The sequence below is a fragment of the Myotis yumanensis genome, unplaced genomic scaffold (assembly GCF_028538775.1).
Source record: "Myotis yumanensis isolate MYYU_CA2020_CCGP unplaced genomic scaffold, mMyoYum1.0.hap1 SCAF_3, whole genome shotgun sequence".
NCBI classification, from domain to species: Eukaryota; Metazoa; Chordata; class Mammalia; order Chiroptera; family Vespertilionidae; genus Myotis; species Myotis yumanensis.
Genome location: NW_027223754.1, coordinates 208,501,993 through 208,516,135, shown reverse-complemented (window position 1 = coordinate 208,516,135; position 14,143 = coordinate 208,501,993). Strand labels below are relative to the sequence as shown.

At 51.5% G+C, this 14,143-nt stretch overlaps 1 protein-coding gene across 1 annotated transcript; it reads left to right on the top strand.

Annotated features, from left to right (window-relative positions):
* The first annotated feature begins 234 nt into the window (after nucleotides 1–234).
* LOC139006533 (DNA dC->dU-editing enzyme APOBEC-3G-like) lies at nucleotides 235–5,573 on the top strand. The gene is made up of 5 exons (XM_070408852.1): nucleotides 235–293; nucleotides 1,550–1,691; nucleotides 3,490–3,754; nucleotides 4,384–4,499; nucleotides 5,493–5,573. The coding sequence occupies exons 1-5, from the start codon at nucleotides 235–237 to the stop codon at nucleotides 5,571–5,573; spliced, it is 663 nt and encodes a 220-aa protein (XP_070264953.1).
* Nucleotides 5,574–14,143: the final 8,570 nt, after the last annotated feature.

The following is a 14,143-nucleotide window of genomic DNA, read 5'->3' as shown; positions in this document are numbered from 1 at the left end:
AGGACAAGCAGTGGCCTTTCCTGAGGCGGGCACACCCTGCATCCTCTGCTCCCAGGCCATCCTGGCTGCCCTGCTGGGAGCCTCTCTGTTCTCTTCTGTGTGATGGGCGGACAAAGGCTCTGAGTCCCGCCCTGCCCTTCCTCTCAGGGCAGAGTCTCCCTCCTGGCTCAGCCCCGCAGGTCCCTGCACTGGGCCCGGCCATGCCCTGCACTGGCGGCCGTGGGAGAGTCAGGGATGGGCACCCGGGGCCTGTCCTGTGGGGGCTCCGTGTCCTGTGCCCGGACCCTCCTCAGGTAGGAGCACCTGTCCTCTCACCTGTGCTCTCGCCTCCTGCCTGGCTGTGCCGTGCTGCCCAGAGTGACCCCACCTCCTGGGACATCACTTGCCAAAGGTCAGTCCAGGGAGGGCCTTTGTCAGAACAGAGAAATCAAAACCTAACTTGCCCCTGAGGGCACAGGATGAGACATTTGCGCAAAAAACTTCCCTCTTCTCTGACGCCATGTGGGTGGCATGAGTAGCCTGAGTTTAGGGAAGGGGTGGGGTGAAGCAGTGTCAGCTCAGCAGTTTCCAGGTGCCTCAGTGGCATATAAGGCACCTCAGTCCTTGAAAGCAGCACAGGAGGAGGAAGGGCCGTGACCTGCAGAGAAGGTGAAGGAGCTGAGACATGGAGGACAACCCGGCACCAACTGGCATCAATAAAAAATATTAAAAAGAAACATACAACAAAGTGTCTTCTGATTCGATGCTGAGGAGCTGATTCGATGCTGAGGTTCTGGCAAACCCGCCTGGGAGTGGGGACGTCCTCTTCCTGCCACTCAGACGGAGGCCTGTGGGTGTGTCTGGAGAACCTAGGAGATTCCTGCTTGTCATCTTTCTGCTCTGCACTGATTTTTCTTTGTTAAATGGCATTTAAATATATAAAATAAATATAAAAAATATAAGTCTTTGTTTTACTATGCTTGCAAATATCAAAAAATTTCTATATGTGACACGGCACCAGAGTTAAGTTAGGGTTTTTCAAAATGCTGACACGCCGAGCTCAAAAGGTTCGCCATAACGGCCCCAGGAGGTCACATTCAGATTCATGTTTTTGTTTTTGTAAAGGACATGATTGTTTTCATGATGAGAAGGGAAATGTCATGAGTTACTTGGGAAGACTAGTTTGGCATCTCTTTTCCCTGATGGGGCCACCCTTTCCCCTGATGCACCATGTGGCTCAGGTTAACCCAGAAGAGCAGAGGAAACAGCGCCACTGGGCTGCACCTGGCAGGGCTGGGTCAGCGGGACGAGGGCAGGACGGTGATGCCAGGAGAGGCCCCGTCAGAGCTCTGAGCCCCTGCACTGCTCCTGGGGGGACCCTGACAAAAGGACTGGGCTGACTCCCCCAGGAGCCCCCGAAGGGGTCAGAGAGGGAGGTTAGGTGGCCCAGCTAAGTGAGTGGACGCCCATCCTCTGTGGGTCTAGCCGGGATGTGGGTGCAGAGGAGAGGAGAACAGGGTGATCCCCTGAGGAGCCCCATGCCTAGGGTTCCTCGTGCCTGTTCCCACAGACCCCTGATAGATGGAACCACCTTTGAGGTCAACTTTGGTCACGACTGGGAGAAAAAAACATACCTGTGCTACCAGGTGGAGGTCCGGGAGGGGGACGCCTGGGTCCCAGGGAAGGAGCTCCAGGGCTTCCTGCGCAACCAGGTGAGCGAGCACAGCAGGCAGGGCCCCCGGGACATTCGGGGAGAAGGTTCCATGCCCGCGGGGTGTCCTCTGAGCAATGTCCTGGGCCCCCAGCTGCTGTGGTGTTGCCCAGAGGCAGGGAGGACGGACTCTGCTGTGATTGGCAGCTTGGAGCCCCACATGAGAAAGCAGTCACAGTGTCCCAGGGCCTGGGCCCACCAGCCCAGGGTCAGCCCAGCCTCCAGGGTCAGCCTGTCCCTCCTGCTGTGCCTCTGAGGAGGGGTCAGGCCAGAGGGAAAGGCACCTGGACAAAGGGGCCATTCTCCCCTCGCCCCAGCCTGGGCCTCCTCTGGCCAGAGAGCCAGAGCTCCCCCTTGGTGCTCCCTCCAGTCACTCCTGGGACAGCCTAGCAGGGTGCTGTCCCCGCAAGTGCATTGCCAGCTGCATGTAGCCCAGGACGCCTCCTGGGTCCCCAGGTACCATCCAGGACTCTGCGCTAGCTCCGTGGTCCTGACTTCTTCCTCCTCCCTGAGGCCCTGGTTGAAAATCCTTCCCTGGGTGGGTGGGCTAATCTCCATAACCCTGGGAGCCCAGCAGCGGTGCTCATCCCGTGTGTCCTGCACCTCTGCTTCGGTGCCCTCACCCTTTCTTCCCGCAGAGTTGTGTCACCCTTGGGCCCAGCACAGGGGGAAGCCCAGAGTGGAAGCGTGTGGAGGTGTTGTGCACAGGCGGGAGCTGGAGGTAGGGGAGCAGAGGGAGAGCTCCCCTGCCTGGAGGGAGCACCCACCCCTGTGGCATCAGGCCCAGGACCTTGGGGCTCATCTGCCTCCTCCCTCTGTCCTCAGCTATTTATTTATTTATTTGTTTGTTTGCTTATTTATTTATTTATTTAAAAGACTTTTATTGATTCCAGAGATGAGGGGAGAGAAATAGAATCATCAGTGATGAGAAAGAATCATTGGTTGGCTGTTGCCACCTGCACGCCCCCTACTGGGAATCAAGCTTTAACCTGGGCCTGGGCCCTGACCAGGAATGGAACTGGTGACCTCTTTGTGGACCGGTCGCTGCTCTACCCAATGAGCCACACCGACTGGGGTGCCCTCCTCTCTTTGTCTCCCTGCAGGGTCTGAGTAGGTGCAGCTCCTGAAGGCATAGCTTGGGCACAAAATAGAGGCTCTCTGGGAACTCTGTACCAAGGTGAATCACATGGAGCCCAGATCTGTGTTCTCAGTGGTTAGAGCGTCAGCCTGCACAGCCCGGGGCCCGGGGTAGGATTCCAGGTCAAGGGCACTTATCTCAGTTACAGTTTTGATTCTTGGCCCCGGGTCATGGAGTGTGGGGTAGGCAACCAGTGGATGTGTCTCTCCCACATTGATATTTCTCTCTCTCTCTCTCTGCCCCCTCTTCCATCCCTCCACCCTTTCTCTTAAGATCAATGGAAAAAAATCTCCCCAGGTGAGGATTTGAAAAAAGAACCATATTTAATGGAAAACTTTAAAAAATCAAAACTAATGGTGAATGAAATATCAACAGGGTAAGTGAAGCCTGATCAGCTACAGAGCCATGGGAGCCATGATTTGCTGATGTAGGAAAATCCTCACTGCTCATCTGCCCTTTGTAGATGCTGATATTATGTGATTCGTGAGTTGCCTGACCTTTGACCGTGTAGATCCTGCATTGAAATAGCGTCCATCCTGACGCTGAGCTGGGCCCCTTCGGTCCTGTGCTGGAGGCCAGTGCCTCACCTACCTCTGGCTGGTCCCACACTCCCCTGTTCACAGCAAGTGACCGGTCCCTCTTCTCCCCGCTCTGTGCTCAGGTACTCTGTCATGCAGAGTTGTGCTTCCTGGATCGGGTCCCTTGTTGGAACCTGGATGAGGGGAGGCAGTACAGACTCACCTGCTACATCTCCTGGAGCCCCTGCCCTGACTGTGCCCAGAAACTGGTGGAATTCCTGGGAGAGAACAGACACGTGCAGCTGCGCATCTTCGCTGCTCGCATCTACACCATTGTCAGTGGACATGAGGATGGGCTGCGCCAGCTGCGGGACGCTGGGGCCCAACTCACCATCATGACCCGCAATGGTCAGCAGGGACTCCTGAGGGTGGGAGGTGGGCGGGCAGAGAGGCTGGGAAATGGCTACACAGAGGGGGCAGGAGGAGAATCCAGGTGGGGACGCCTGTCAGCTGCCTGCAGGGGGGCTGCTGGGTCTGGAGAGGATGGAGTCCCCTGGAGGAGAGAGTTCAGGGGAGAGAGGGGGTCCTGGGAGGGAGGGAGGTGGGTCCCTGTGCCATCAGGACCCAGGTCCTTCCTGGTAGAAGGGGAGGGGCTGCCTCAGATTCCAGTGGAAGAAAGAATTTGAGGGATGAGCTCAGTGCCTTGGGAGGAGGGAGAAAGGGGGCAGGGAGATCCTGATGGGGAGGGTGTGTCCCTAGAGTCAGACACCTGGGCCCTCCCCGCTCTAGTACAGTGATTCCCAAAGTGGGCGCTACCGCCCGCTGGTGGGCTGTGCAGCGATCCAGAGGGGGTGGTGATGGCCACAGGTGCATTTGGGGGCATATATCTTTCTGTTTAATTGCTATTAAAATTTTTAAAAAATTAATTTCCAGGGGGCGCTGAGTAATATTTTTTTTTGGAAAGGGGGCGGTAGGCCAAATAAGTTTGGGAACCACTGCTCTAGAAGGAGCTCACCTTTCCCTCCCTGTTCCCATAGAGCTCCAGCACTGCTGGGACACCTTCGTGGACAACAAGGGCCAGTCCTTCAAGCCCTGGACTGAACTGGAAAAAAGCATAGGAGCCCAATGTCAGAAGCTGGAGAACATTCTCGGGGTGAGGTTCCTCCCTCCTGCTCCCCCCTCCCCTTCTCTCCCTGGGCCTGTCTCTGCCTCTGGGTCACCTCCTCCCCCATGGGCCCCAGCTCCATCCCTCCCCTCAGGTCTCACAGTCCCTCTGCTTTCTCCCCTCCTGCGCCCCTTTTCCTTCCCCTCCTGTGACTGCCCCAGACTCTGCTCTGTTCACCTTCCCACCTGCCTCACTCCCTGCTTCCTCCACCTCCTCCTTCTCGATCCAAAATCAGGGAAACTGAAGGACGGACTCAATCTCTCTAAACAGTTGGGGGTCTTCTGGTGAACGACGCATCAAACACTTTCTTCTAGAAATGAAAACGCATCAGGTCCCGGATCTCCAACCTGATCCACAGAAACCAGCAAAAGGCAATGAATGAGCTAATAAGAAATTTTTTTTTTTAATCTGACTGATTTACTTTTCAATTAAAATCAATGATGTGTTCTAAATACACACCAGTAATATTGTATTCATTACTATCAGTATCATTTTTATATTTAGAAAATTGATTATTTACTTTGATTTTAAATCCAAAGCAATAACATGAAAGATTAAGAATCTTCCACACAATGCTTTTTCCTCTGTAAGTGTTTCATGAAGTCCAAACAGTTCAATAAACACCTGCAGAAGTGAAAATGCCCTTTTCTTCTGTAGGTGCCTCGGGGGAGGGCAGTGGTCACACTAATTGCCACTGGCCACGTAAAGTCAGCAATATTTATAGGAGCGGAAGCTCAAACCAAACAGCCTAAACCCATCGACCAAGGATGTGCTGAGAGTAGTGCTGTGTTGAAACGACAGCCCATGCAATAGGAGAAGAGAAAGGCTCAGGGGCACTATTGGGAAGAGCAATTGAAGTTGACATTGGCTGAGGGGACGGCTGGGGATTATTGGGTCCTCAGGCCTTTCCTATTCCACTCCCTGGGGAGGACGCTGGAGGGAGGGGCTTCCCTGCAGACAGGATCCCTCTGCCCTTCCCAGGACCTGGCCAAGCAGGATGCAGTGCAGGCAGTGGCTGTCTGTCCTGCCGTGTCTCTGTGGAGCCTGAATCATGCTGAGTGAGCCCCTGGCAGCTGGGCATCCTGCACACGGCCTTCCATGCAACGAAGGCTCCCAGGTCTCTCACCACAGGCTTCTGCTCACATGTCCGGACCCCCCTCCACCCCCCCGTCACAACCTCACACAGGACTGTGAGGGACTGGGACTGAATCCTTTAGTTTACAGACATTGGAGGGACAGAGAATAAGGACAGTCATGATGCTTGTGGCCAAAGCAGTAGGAGGGGACTAGTCAGGAGGACACAGAGCCAGAGGGAAGACTTGATAGACAAAGTGACCTGAAGAGATGGAAGAAAAGGACAGGAGAGGGGGGGAGGGGGTGGGGGGGGGGCAAAGCATGGCTTGGGGCCAATGGTGGGAGACAAGGGGCAGGAATGAGATCCAGGACAGAAGGCTGGGTTGTCAGGGGACTGTGGCCGCCATGGAGGGGCTGAAAGTCAGCTTGTTTCCCAGGACAAGACCTGTGGGAGGAGGAGGAGGACAGTGTGGGCCTGGTCAGCCAAACAGTTGATGCTGTTAAAACAGTGCCCACATACCATCCCCACCCCCAACTCAGCTCAGGGGGGTTGTCTTCTGCTGCTGGTCTCCTCCAAGCCTCAGATGGGGGCCACCTCCACATCTGAAAGTCGGGCCTGATGCTGCCAGCTCCCTCTCTGCCGTTTCCTGACCCCATTCCCTCAGGAGGGAGAGGATGAAGGAGAGTTTTTTGTGTGTTTGTTTGTGTGTCTGTTTCTTTTTTGACAGACAGATCCTGCCGCAGGTTTATTTGTACAAACAGCACAGGAGGGCACCAGGGCCACGCAGACAGCAGCCCAGGGTCCCCACCAGTCCTTCCGTCCTCATGTCCGCAGACAGAGACCTCTACTGTGGAGCCTTCGTGGGGCCTGGGCACCTTTGGGAGCCTGAGCTGCGGCCGCACCAGCAGCCTGGGTCTTGGTTTCCACCTTGGCCTTGGCCTTCGGCCGGCAGAGCCTGAGCCCCTTGGCAATGCGGCACAAGCACGTTTCCCAAGCTTGGGGTGAGCCATGTAGGCAGGTCCACTGAGTTTGTGGCTGCAGCCCTTTGGGATATTGGGCCTGGGCTCCGTGGGCTTGACCAGGGCCTTGAAGGCCTCAGCGTGTGCGCTCATGGCCTTGGCGTTGTTGGCCTGCAGCTTGTCAGGCTCTTCTTGTTGTGCTTCTTGGCAAAGCGCATGTTCCTGAGGAGCTTCGGGTCCTTATGGAATGTGTGCCTCTTTTCTTGAATAAGAAGGAATCAGCTGGTGGTGGTGAGGAAAATACGGCCTTTGAGATCATCAGAACCTGAGTTTGAGCCCTCGACTCAGCACATAGAGCAATGGGGAGGCTTGCCTCGATGAGCCTGATTGTTGACTGGGGAATTTGTGATAAATATCCCCTAAGGATGAAATTTAAAAATCTGAAGTCAAACAGCTGACATCGTTGACTCTCAAATGTTAGCCCCTTTGTCCTCCTTCAGGGCAGGGATGAAAACAAAATTTATTCCCAGTACCTCGTCCAAGGCTATTTCTCTCAAAATCAACATTTTAATCAATTCAACCAACACTTATTGACAACTGCCATGTACACTGGCAAGAAGTTCAGAGTCTTTTGCCTTCATTATCATCCACAACTTATCGCCACAGGGAAATGGTGGGCTCATGTGCTTCCCAACTTCCCGGAGGTCTTGGTGACTGTGAAACTTGGTAAATAATGTTCCCAAGAACGGGTCCCATTTTCTTCTCTCTGAAAATGTCTCAGCAGCGGGCTCTCCAAAGAACTCGGTATGTTTTCCTCTCCTCTCTCTGTCGCTCATATTCTGGTTCACTTGATTCCCAACTCCTGGGTGGGGTTGAACAGGAGTCCCCACTGCCCCCATGGAAAATGGAATAGCAGTGCAATAGAGACCAGCAAGTACGGTTCAGCACCATGGACAGCGCCAGACAGCGCCTCCTGGCCGGAACAGGTGAGTCCTACTAGCCCTGGGCCTTACTGCCCTACACAAGACTCAGTCCGACGGAAGAGCTGTCCTGCCTCTCATAGGTTTGGTTCCCAGAGTAACTGGAGTGACTGGATCGACACCAGAGCTATGAGCTATTGCAACCCTCCCCTCAGAGCTGGAAGAAGGGTCTGAAAACCAAAAAATACCCAGGAACACTTTCCACTTGGGCCCATGCATGGAAAAATGGGAGCTTTGGCTATCCGTTCTGGGGTAAACAGATGTGAAGGGACTGGGCATTTGTGGGTTTTCCCACAAGCAATTTCTAAGCCAAGTCACAATGCTTTTCTGCTTCAAGCCTCCTATTCAAGCCAGTCGATGACTTTTAGGCACAAGGGTGCCCTAAGAAGGGAAGACCAGAGCGGAGCCGAAAGTATGGCTGACCCTTCCCTGCTGGCCTGTCTGTGACACCTGGAAGGGTTGACCCTTTCCTCCTCAATACTCCACTTTTAAAGTGATTCTTCTCACATCAAAACTCCTTGATTGACAGCCCTTCCTCCTACCCCCTCACTGAAGGCCTGGAACAACAGAGTCTGGACCACTCTGCTTGCTCTGCTCTGTCCTCCTTGCCTTCTGTCTCAAGCCTCAGGTTTCACTTCCCTGTCTTTGCCTCCAAAATCCGCTTCACCATTCTGGACTCTTAAACTCCAGGTCCTTAAGCTAGCAAAGTGGAATCACCTTCGATTCTCCCTGACCCTCCTCCCCTGCTAAACCCTATATAATAAAAGTCTAATATGCAAATTGTCCCCTCGGGTGGTCATTGGACCAGGAGCTCAACCACTCGCTATGATGTGTGCTGACCACTAGGGGGCAGCGCAGAACATGGCAAGCATCAATGATGCAGTGCTGGCAGCAGGTAGCAGTAGAGGCGCTGCCGGCCGGGGATGGTCGAGCAGGTGAGCAGGCAGCGCCAGGTCAAGGCAGGTGCCAGCGGGGGCCTGATCGCCCTCCTGATCACCCTGCAGAGGGCGACCAGCAGCGGTGGCAGCGGGGAGGGAGGAACAGCCCTGATGGATCGCCCTGCAGGCGGGATGGTGGAGCAGGTGAGGGGGTGCACCAGGACAAGGTGGGGTGCTTGGGGAAGCTTCGGGGCTGAGAGGCTGGGGGCGCGAGCTGGGGCTGAGAGGTTGAGGGCGCAAGCTGGGGCCCCGATCTCCACAGGCCACCCCGAGGGACCCCACCCTTGCAGGAATTCATGCACTGGGCCTCTGGTCTGCTAATAGAACCTTTAATCCTTTCATTAGAAAACAGTCTATAAGTCAGTTAGTTACCCAATATTTTCTGAACCAAAATATATGTAGGCTGACGAATAGGGTCTTATTTGTTCCATATAACTAAACCTGCCATATTACTATAGTGTGTATAGTTGTATCTCATGTGTTTCCTTTTTTTAATCTGTATTTTTGTTTTTATTTTTGCTACTAGAGCATAAGTAGAAGCAAAAACAACAACAAACAAACAAAACCCACTTACTTGGCTTGCTCTCCTAAAATATTCTTCCCAAACTCTAAGGTGAGTTTGTTTGTTTTTCTCTTTTATTCCCCCTCACCTTTTTCACCCACCCCACCCCCAACCCCTCCCCTCGGGCAACTGTCAGTCTGTCCTCTGTATCTACTGGTCTGTTTCTGTTTTGTTTTGTTGTGTTTATTCATTTGTTTTATTTTTTAATATTCCACAAAGAAGTGAAATCACATGATTTTTGTCTCTGTCTGACTTATTTCACTGAGCATAACACCCTCTAGGTCAGGGGTCCTCAAACTACGGCCCGCGGGCCACATGCAAATACAAATATTGTATTTGTTCCCGTTTTGTTTTTTTATTTCAAAATAAGATATGTGCAGTGTGCATAGGAATTTGTTCATAGTTTTTTTAAAAAAACTATAGTCCGGCCCTCCAACGGTCTGAGGGACAGTGAACTGGCCCCCTGTTTGAGGACCCCTGCTCTAGGTCCTCCATGCTGTCACAAGTATAGGGTTTTACGAGTAAATTACAGTGCTTCCGTCAATGAGTTGACCACATGCATTCAGCCCATCCCCCGATGTAGACGCCTCCGAGACAATAGTAAAGAAGAACAAGGGAATAAACCCGTAATTGAGAAGAGAAAGGAAAGGAAGACGTAGGGAAGAAAATCACCGGAAAGGCTGGAAACAGACGGAGAAGAGGCACGTGATGATGCTGAGAGGATGCACGGAAGGACTCCAGCCAAGACATGAGCTGTTTGCCCCCCACGACTGCTCACAGAGTGAAGGGCAGGGCCCAGGCTCGCTGTTTGAGGTCCCTGCTTGTGAAAAGATCTGGAGGCTCAGGAGTGCGGGCGGAGGGCACACACAAACCTGTGACCAGGGGCGATGCCAACCTCCCACTCCTGTGGGATCAGATCAGTCATAGCCCATGTGACGGAACAGAAACCACCTCAACCGCCACTGTGAGATGGGATCGAGATCCGGAGCCCGAAAGACCCAGCAACTGAACAGTTTGGACCAGGGAGGGTGATGGGGTGAGAGGGAGACAGAAACAAAACCAAGGCAGTTTCCTTTCCAAATAAGTCTGCAAGCCCAAATTTTTTAGAAAGGCAGCTAAGAAAATCGGCATATGAAGTCACTGCAGACTAAGGAATCTCATAGAACCGCACGACAATGGCTTTAAAGCAGGAGACTGAGAATAGCCACAGATCTGAATGCCGGCACTGACTCAAGGCAGAGAGATGGGGGGACTGACAGACCCCACCCTGGAACCACGGCACACGGTGTGAGACGCTGCTGCCCTTCGCCACTAGGCGGACCCTTGCCCTGGAGAACATCCCAAAGCTCAGATCCGGTCCCAGCAGGCTGGTCCAGGAAGAAAAGGAGGCATCCCTGCAGCCAGAGGGAGGCCGATCTCCAGTGATGGCGAACCTATGACACGCGTGTCAGAGGTGACACGCGAACTCATTTTTTTTGGTTGATTTTTCTTTGTTAAATGGCATTTAAATATATAAAATAATTATCGAAAATATAAATCTTTGTTTTACTGTGGTTGCAAATGTCAAAAAATTTCTATATGTGACACGGCACCAGAGTTAAGTTAGGGTTTTTGAAAATGCTGACACGCCGAGCTCAAAAGGTTCGCCATCACTGGTCTAGTTGAATGATTAGAACACGTGCCTGGTGTCATAGACTGAAAAATGGCCCCCTCCCCGCCCCCAAAGGTGTCCACGCCCTAATCCCAGCACCTGTGCATATGCAAAAGGCACTTTGCAGATGTGAGTAAACGGAGGATTTTAAGATGGGGAGAGCATCCTGGGCTATCGATGTCATCACAAGGCTCCTTATAAGAGGGAGGCAAGAAGGTCAGAGTCAGAGGAAGGAGACGTGACAATAGCACCCAGGGTCGGCGTGGTGTGCTTTGAAGATGGGGAAGGGGCCATGGGCCAAGGGAGGCAGGGGCCCAGCCCTATGACACCTGGCTTCAGCCCAGTGCAACTGACCTCTGACTTCTGACCTCCAGACTGGCAAGGTAATCAATTCACGTTGTTTTCATTCATTAAATGTGTGGTAATTTTTTAAAATATATTTTATTGATTTTCTATAGAGAGGAAGGGAGAGGGATAGAGAGTTAGAAACATCGACAAGCGAGAAACATCGATCAGCTGCCTCCTGCACGCCCCCCACCGGGAATGTGCCCGCAACCAACGTACATGCCCTTGACCGGAATCGAACCTGGGACCCTTGAGTCCGCAGGCCGACGCTCTATCCACTGAGCCAAACCGGTTAGGGCAAATGTGTGGTAATTTGTTACAATAGCAATCGGGAACCAATATATCTGCAAAGGGCAAGTGCTTACTTGTATTATTGGCCAAAAAAGCTGCTCATAGAGTAAATCCCCTTCCTATATTTTAAATTTATTCTTCACCTGAAATCACATTTCCTTTCGATAGAATATGGTTCCATCTCCCTGACTCCTGACAGTCTTGCTGGAGGCCTGTCAGTTTTATGAGTCTTTTCTTTTTTTTTTCTTTTTTTTTCTTTTTTTTTTTTTAATATTTTAATAATTTTTATTTCTTAAAGTATTACAAAGAGTATTACATATGTCTCCTTTTTTCCCCCCCTTGACATTCCCCCAGCCCCTACCCCCCGCCCTCCCTGCCCCGTGTCTTGTGTCCATTGGTTAATCTTATATGCATGCATATAAGTCCTTCAGTTGGTCTCTTAATCCCCCCCCCCAACCCTCCCCAGGCTTCCCACTGTAGTTTAACATTCTGTTCAATGTTGCTCTGCTTCTGTATCTACCCCTGTTCATCAGTCCATACTGGTCCCCTTTATTTGTCCCAACCTCACTGGAGTAGTCTCAACCTCACCAGGGCCGTCTGAGCCTCACCAGGGCCGTTTCAACCTCACCGGGGCCGTCCCTACCTCACGGGGGCCGTTTCAACCTCACCGGGGTTGTCCCTACCACACCGGGGCCGTTTCGACCTGACTGGGGTCGTCCCTACCTCACGGGGGCCGTTTCAACCTGACCGGGGTTGTCCCTACCACACCGGGGCCGTTTCGACCTGACCGGGGTCGTCCCTACCTCACGGGGGCCGTTTCAACTCTACCCAGGATCTCCAGCCAAGTTCTGGTCAGGATCTCCAGAGAAGTTCTGGTCTATGAGTCTTTTCAAAGAACCGGAAGTTGGCTCCGTCCGTCACGTCTATGTTGTGGCTGTTTTCTGTTCCGTGTATTTCTGCTGTTATCTTCTGTGTTTCCTTTTTCCTACTTTCTCTGAGTTTATTCAGCTCTTCTCTTGGTAACTTCTGTACTGGATGTTTGGTTTACTGACATTCAGCCTTTTATCTCATATAAGCCTCTTACACATTCTGATATGTGGAATTATTATTGTTCACTTCTAAGCATATTCTCATATCCATTCGCTTTCTTCTTTATCCATGAATTATTTAAAGGGGTCTTTTAATTTCTGTGTTTTGGTTGACTTCTTCTTGAATTACATGGTGGTCAGAGAATGTTAGTGTTCAATCCAGCTCTTTAACATCAACCTAGGATTGCTTTTTGGTGAGACGGTCAATTTTCTTGTATTTATTTATTTATTTATTTATTTATTTATTTATTTATTTTAAGAATAGTTTATTGATTTTGAGAGAGAGAGAAAGGGAGAGGGAGAGAGAGAAAGAGAGAAAGGTTGATGTGAGAGCATAGCATGGATCGGCATGCCCCCTACGGGGGATGAATCCCAAAGCCAGGGTGTGTGCCCTGACCAGGAATTGAACCAGCAACCTTTCGGTGCACAGGATAATGCCCAACCAACTGAGCCACACGGCCAGGGCTTCCCTCTTTTATACCCAGCACATAGCTCATCAAACTTCAAAGTTACCATATTTGTAAACGAAATATGTTAGGTTTTTAAGAACTGTTTAAGAACCTGAGAAGGCTTGTCAGCCAATTATACTTGGGCAATTAAGCAAATCTATATGTGATGGATAATGGAATATGAAATGTTTAAAGGAGTTTAAATTGGTAAATGAGACCAACATTAATCAAAGCCTCCTTAAAAGTGTTGGCTAAAACTTCCTAGACCTAGAATTAAAGTAAGTTATTTAAGCTGATCTTAAGAGCTTTAAGATAAACTAGGCTTTTTACTCTTACGCATACGTTTAACAAATTGGATATTATTAAAACCTAAGCAAACACAAAAGTGACTTTTAAGGGCATCAAAAACCATTCACATTAATGTGTCTATGTGTGTATGGGCTTGAGGTTATTTGGGACAGTCTCGTTGCCTCCTATTTCTACTTGTGTGGAGCCAAGAATATGACAAATTCCCAGCAGGGCCCCTTTAAATTCACACGGGAAGTGGACCTGGGTCACCACTCTCCTGCTCTACATGCCCATCATGGGCTACAGGTCACACAGGACCCAGAGGACAAATGGGACTAACGCTGTGGCTCACGGTGTCCCCGAGGGATGGCCCATCTCCATGTGAGAGACGTGGCAGGCCCACAGGTCCCACAGTCTGCGGCTGGCGTGCACCAGGACTCCTGCTGCCTCCAGGGCTTGGAGCATAAAGATCAGGATGAATTCTCTCCAGTGGAATCCTCACCGGCACCTCCGGGGGAGGCCTGGTGCCAGATAGCAGGACTGCCTGGCGGAAGGAGGGGGGTGTCCACCTGAAGGAAAGCCCTGTGGGGGCGGTGGGAGAGGGGGTGCGCACAGTCATACACACAATACTAGAAATACCCTTTATTTATTTCACTTTATTTTTTTCCATCACCATTCATCCCCTGGACATCCCCTTCCACCTCCAGCCACCGTGACCCGCAATCACCACACTGTTGTCCATGTCCATGAGTTCTCTCTCTCTCTTTTTTTTCTTTTTTGCTCAATCCCGCCACCACCCCCACCCCCCACCCCACCCCCCAAGTCAGCTGCCTGTTCTCTGTCTTTGAGTCTGTCTCTGTTTTGCTTGGTAGTTCAGTTCGTTCATTAAATTCCACACATGAGTGAAATGATATGGAACTTGTCTTTCTCTGACTGGCTTATTTCACTTAGCATAATGTTCTCCAGATCCATCCATGCTGTCGCAAAAGGAGAGAAAGAGAGAAAC

Excerpts from the sequence above, each read along its gene's own strand:
- LOC139006533 (XM_070408852.1), top strand. The coding sequence starts at position 235 with ATGGGCACCCGGGGCCTGTCCTGTGGGGGCTCCGTGTCCTGTGCCCGG. Across the intron at positions 294-1,549 it reads TGTGCCCGGACCCTCCTCAG|ACCCCTGATAGATGGAACCA; the intron begins GTAGGAGCACCT and ends CTGTTCCCACAG. Across the intron at positions 3,755-4,383 it reads CACCATCATGACCCGCAATG|AGCTCCAGCACTGCTGGGAC; the intron begins GTCAGCAGGGAC and ends CTGTTCCCATAG.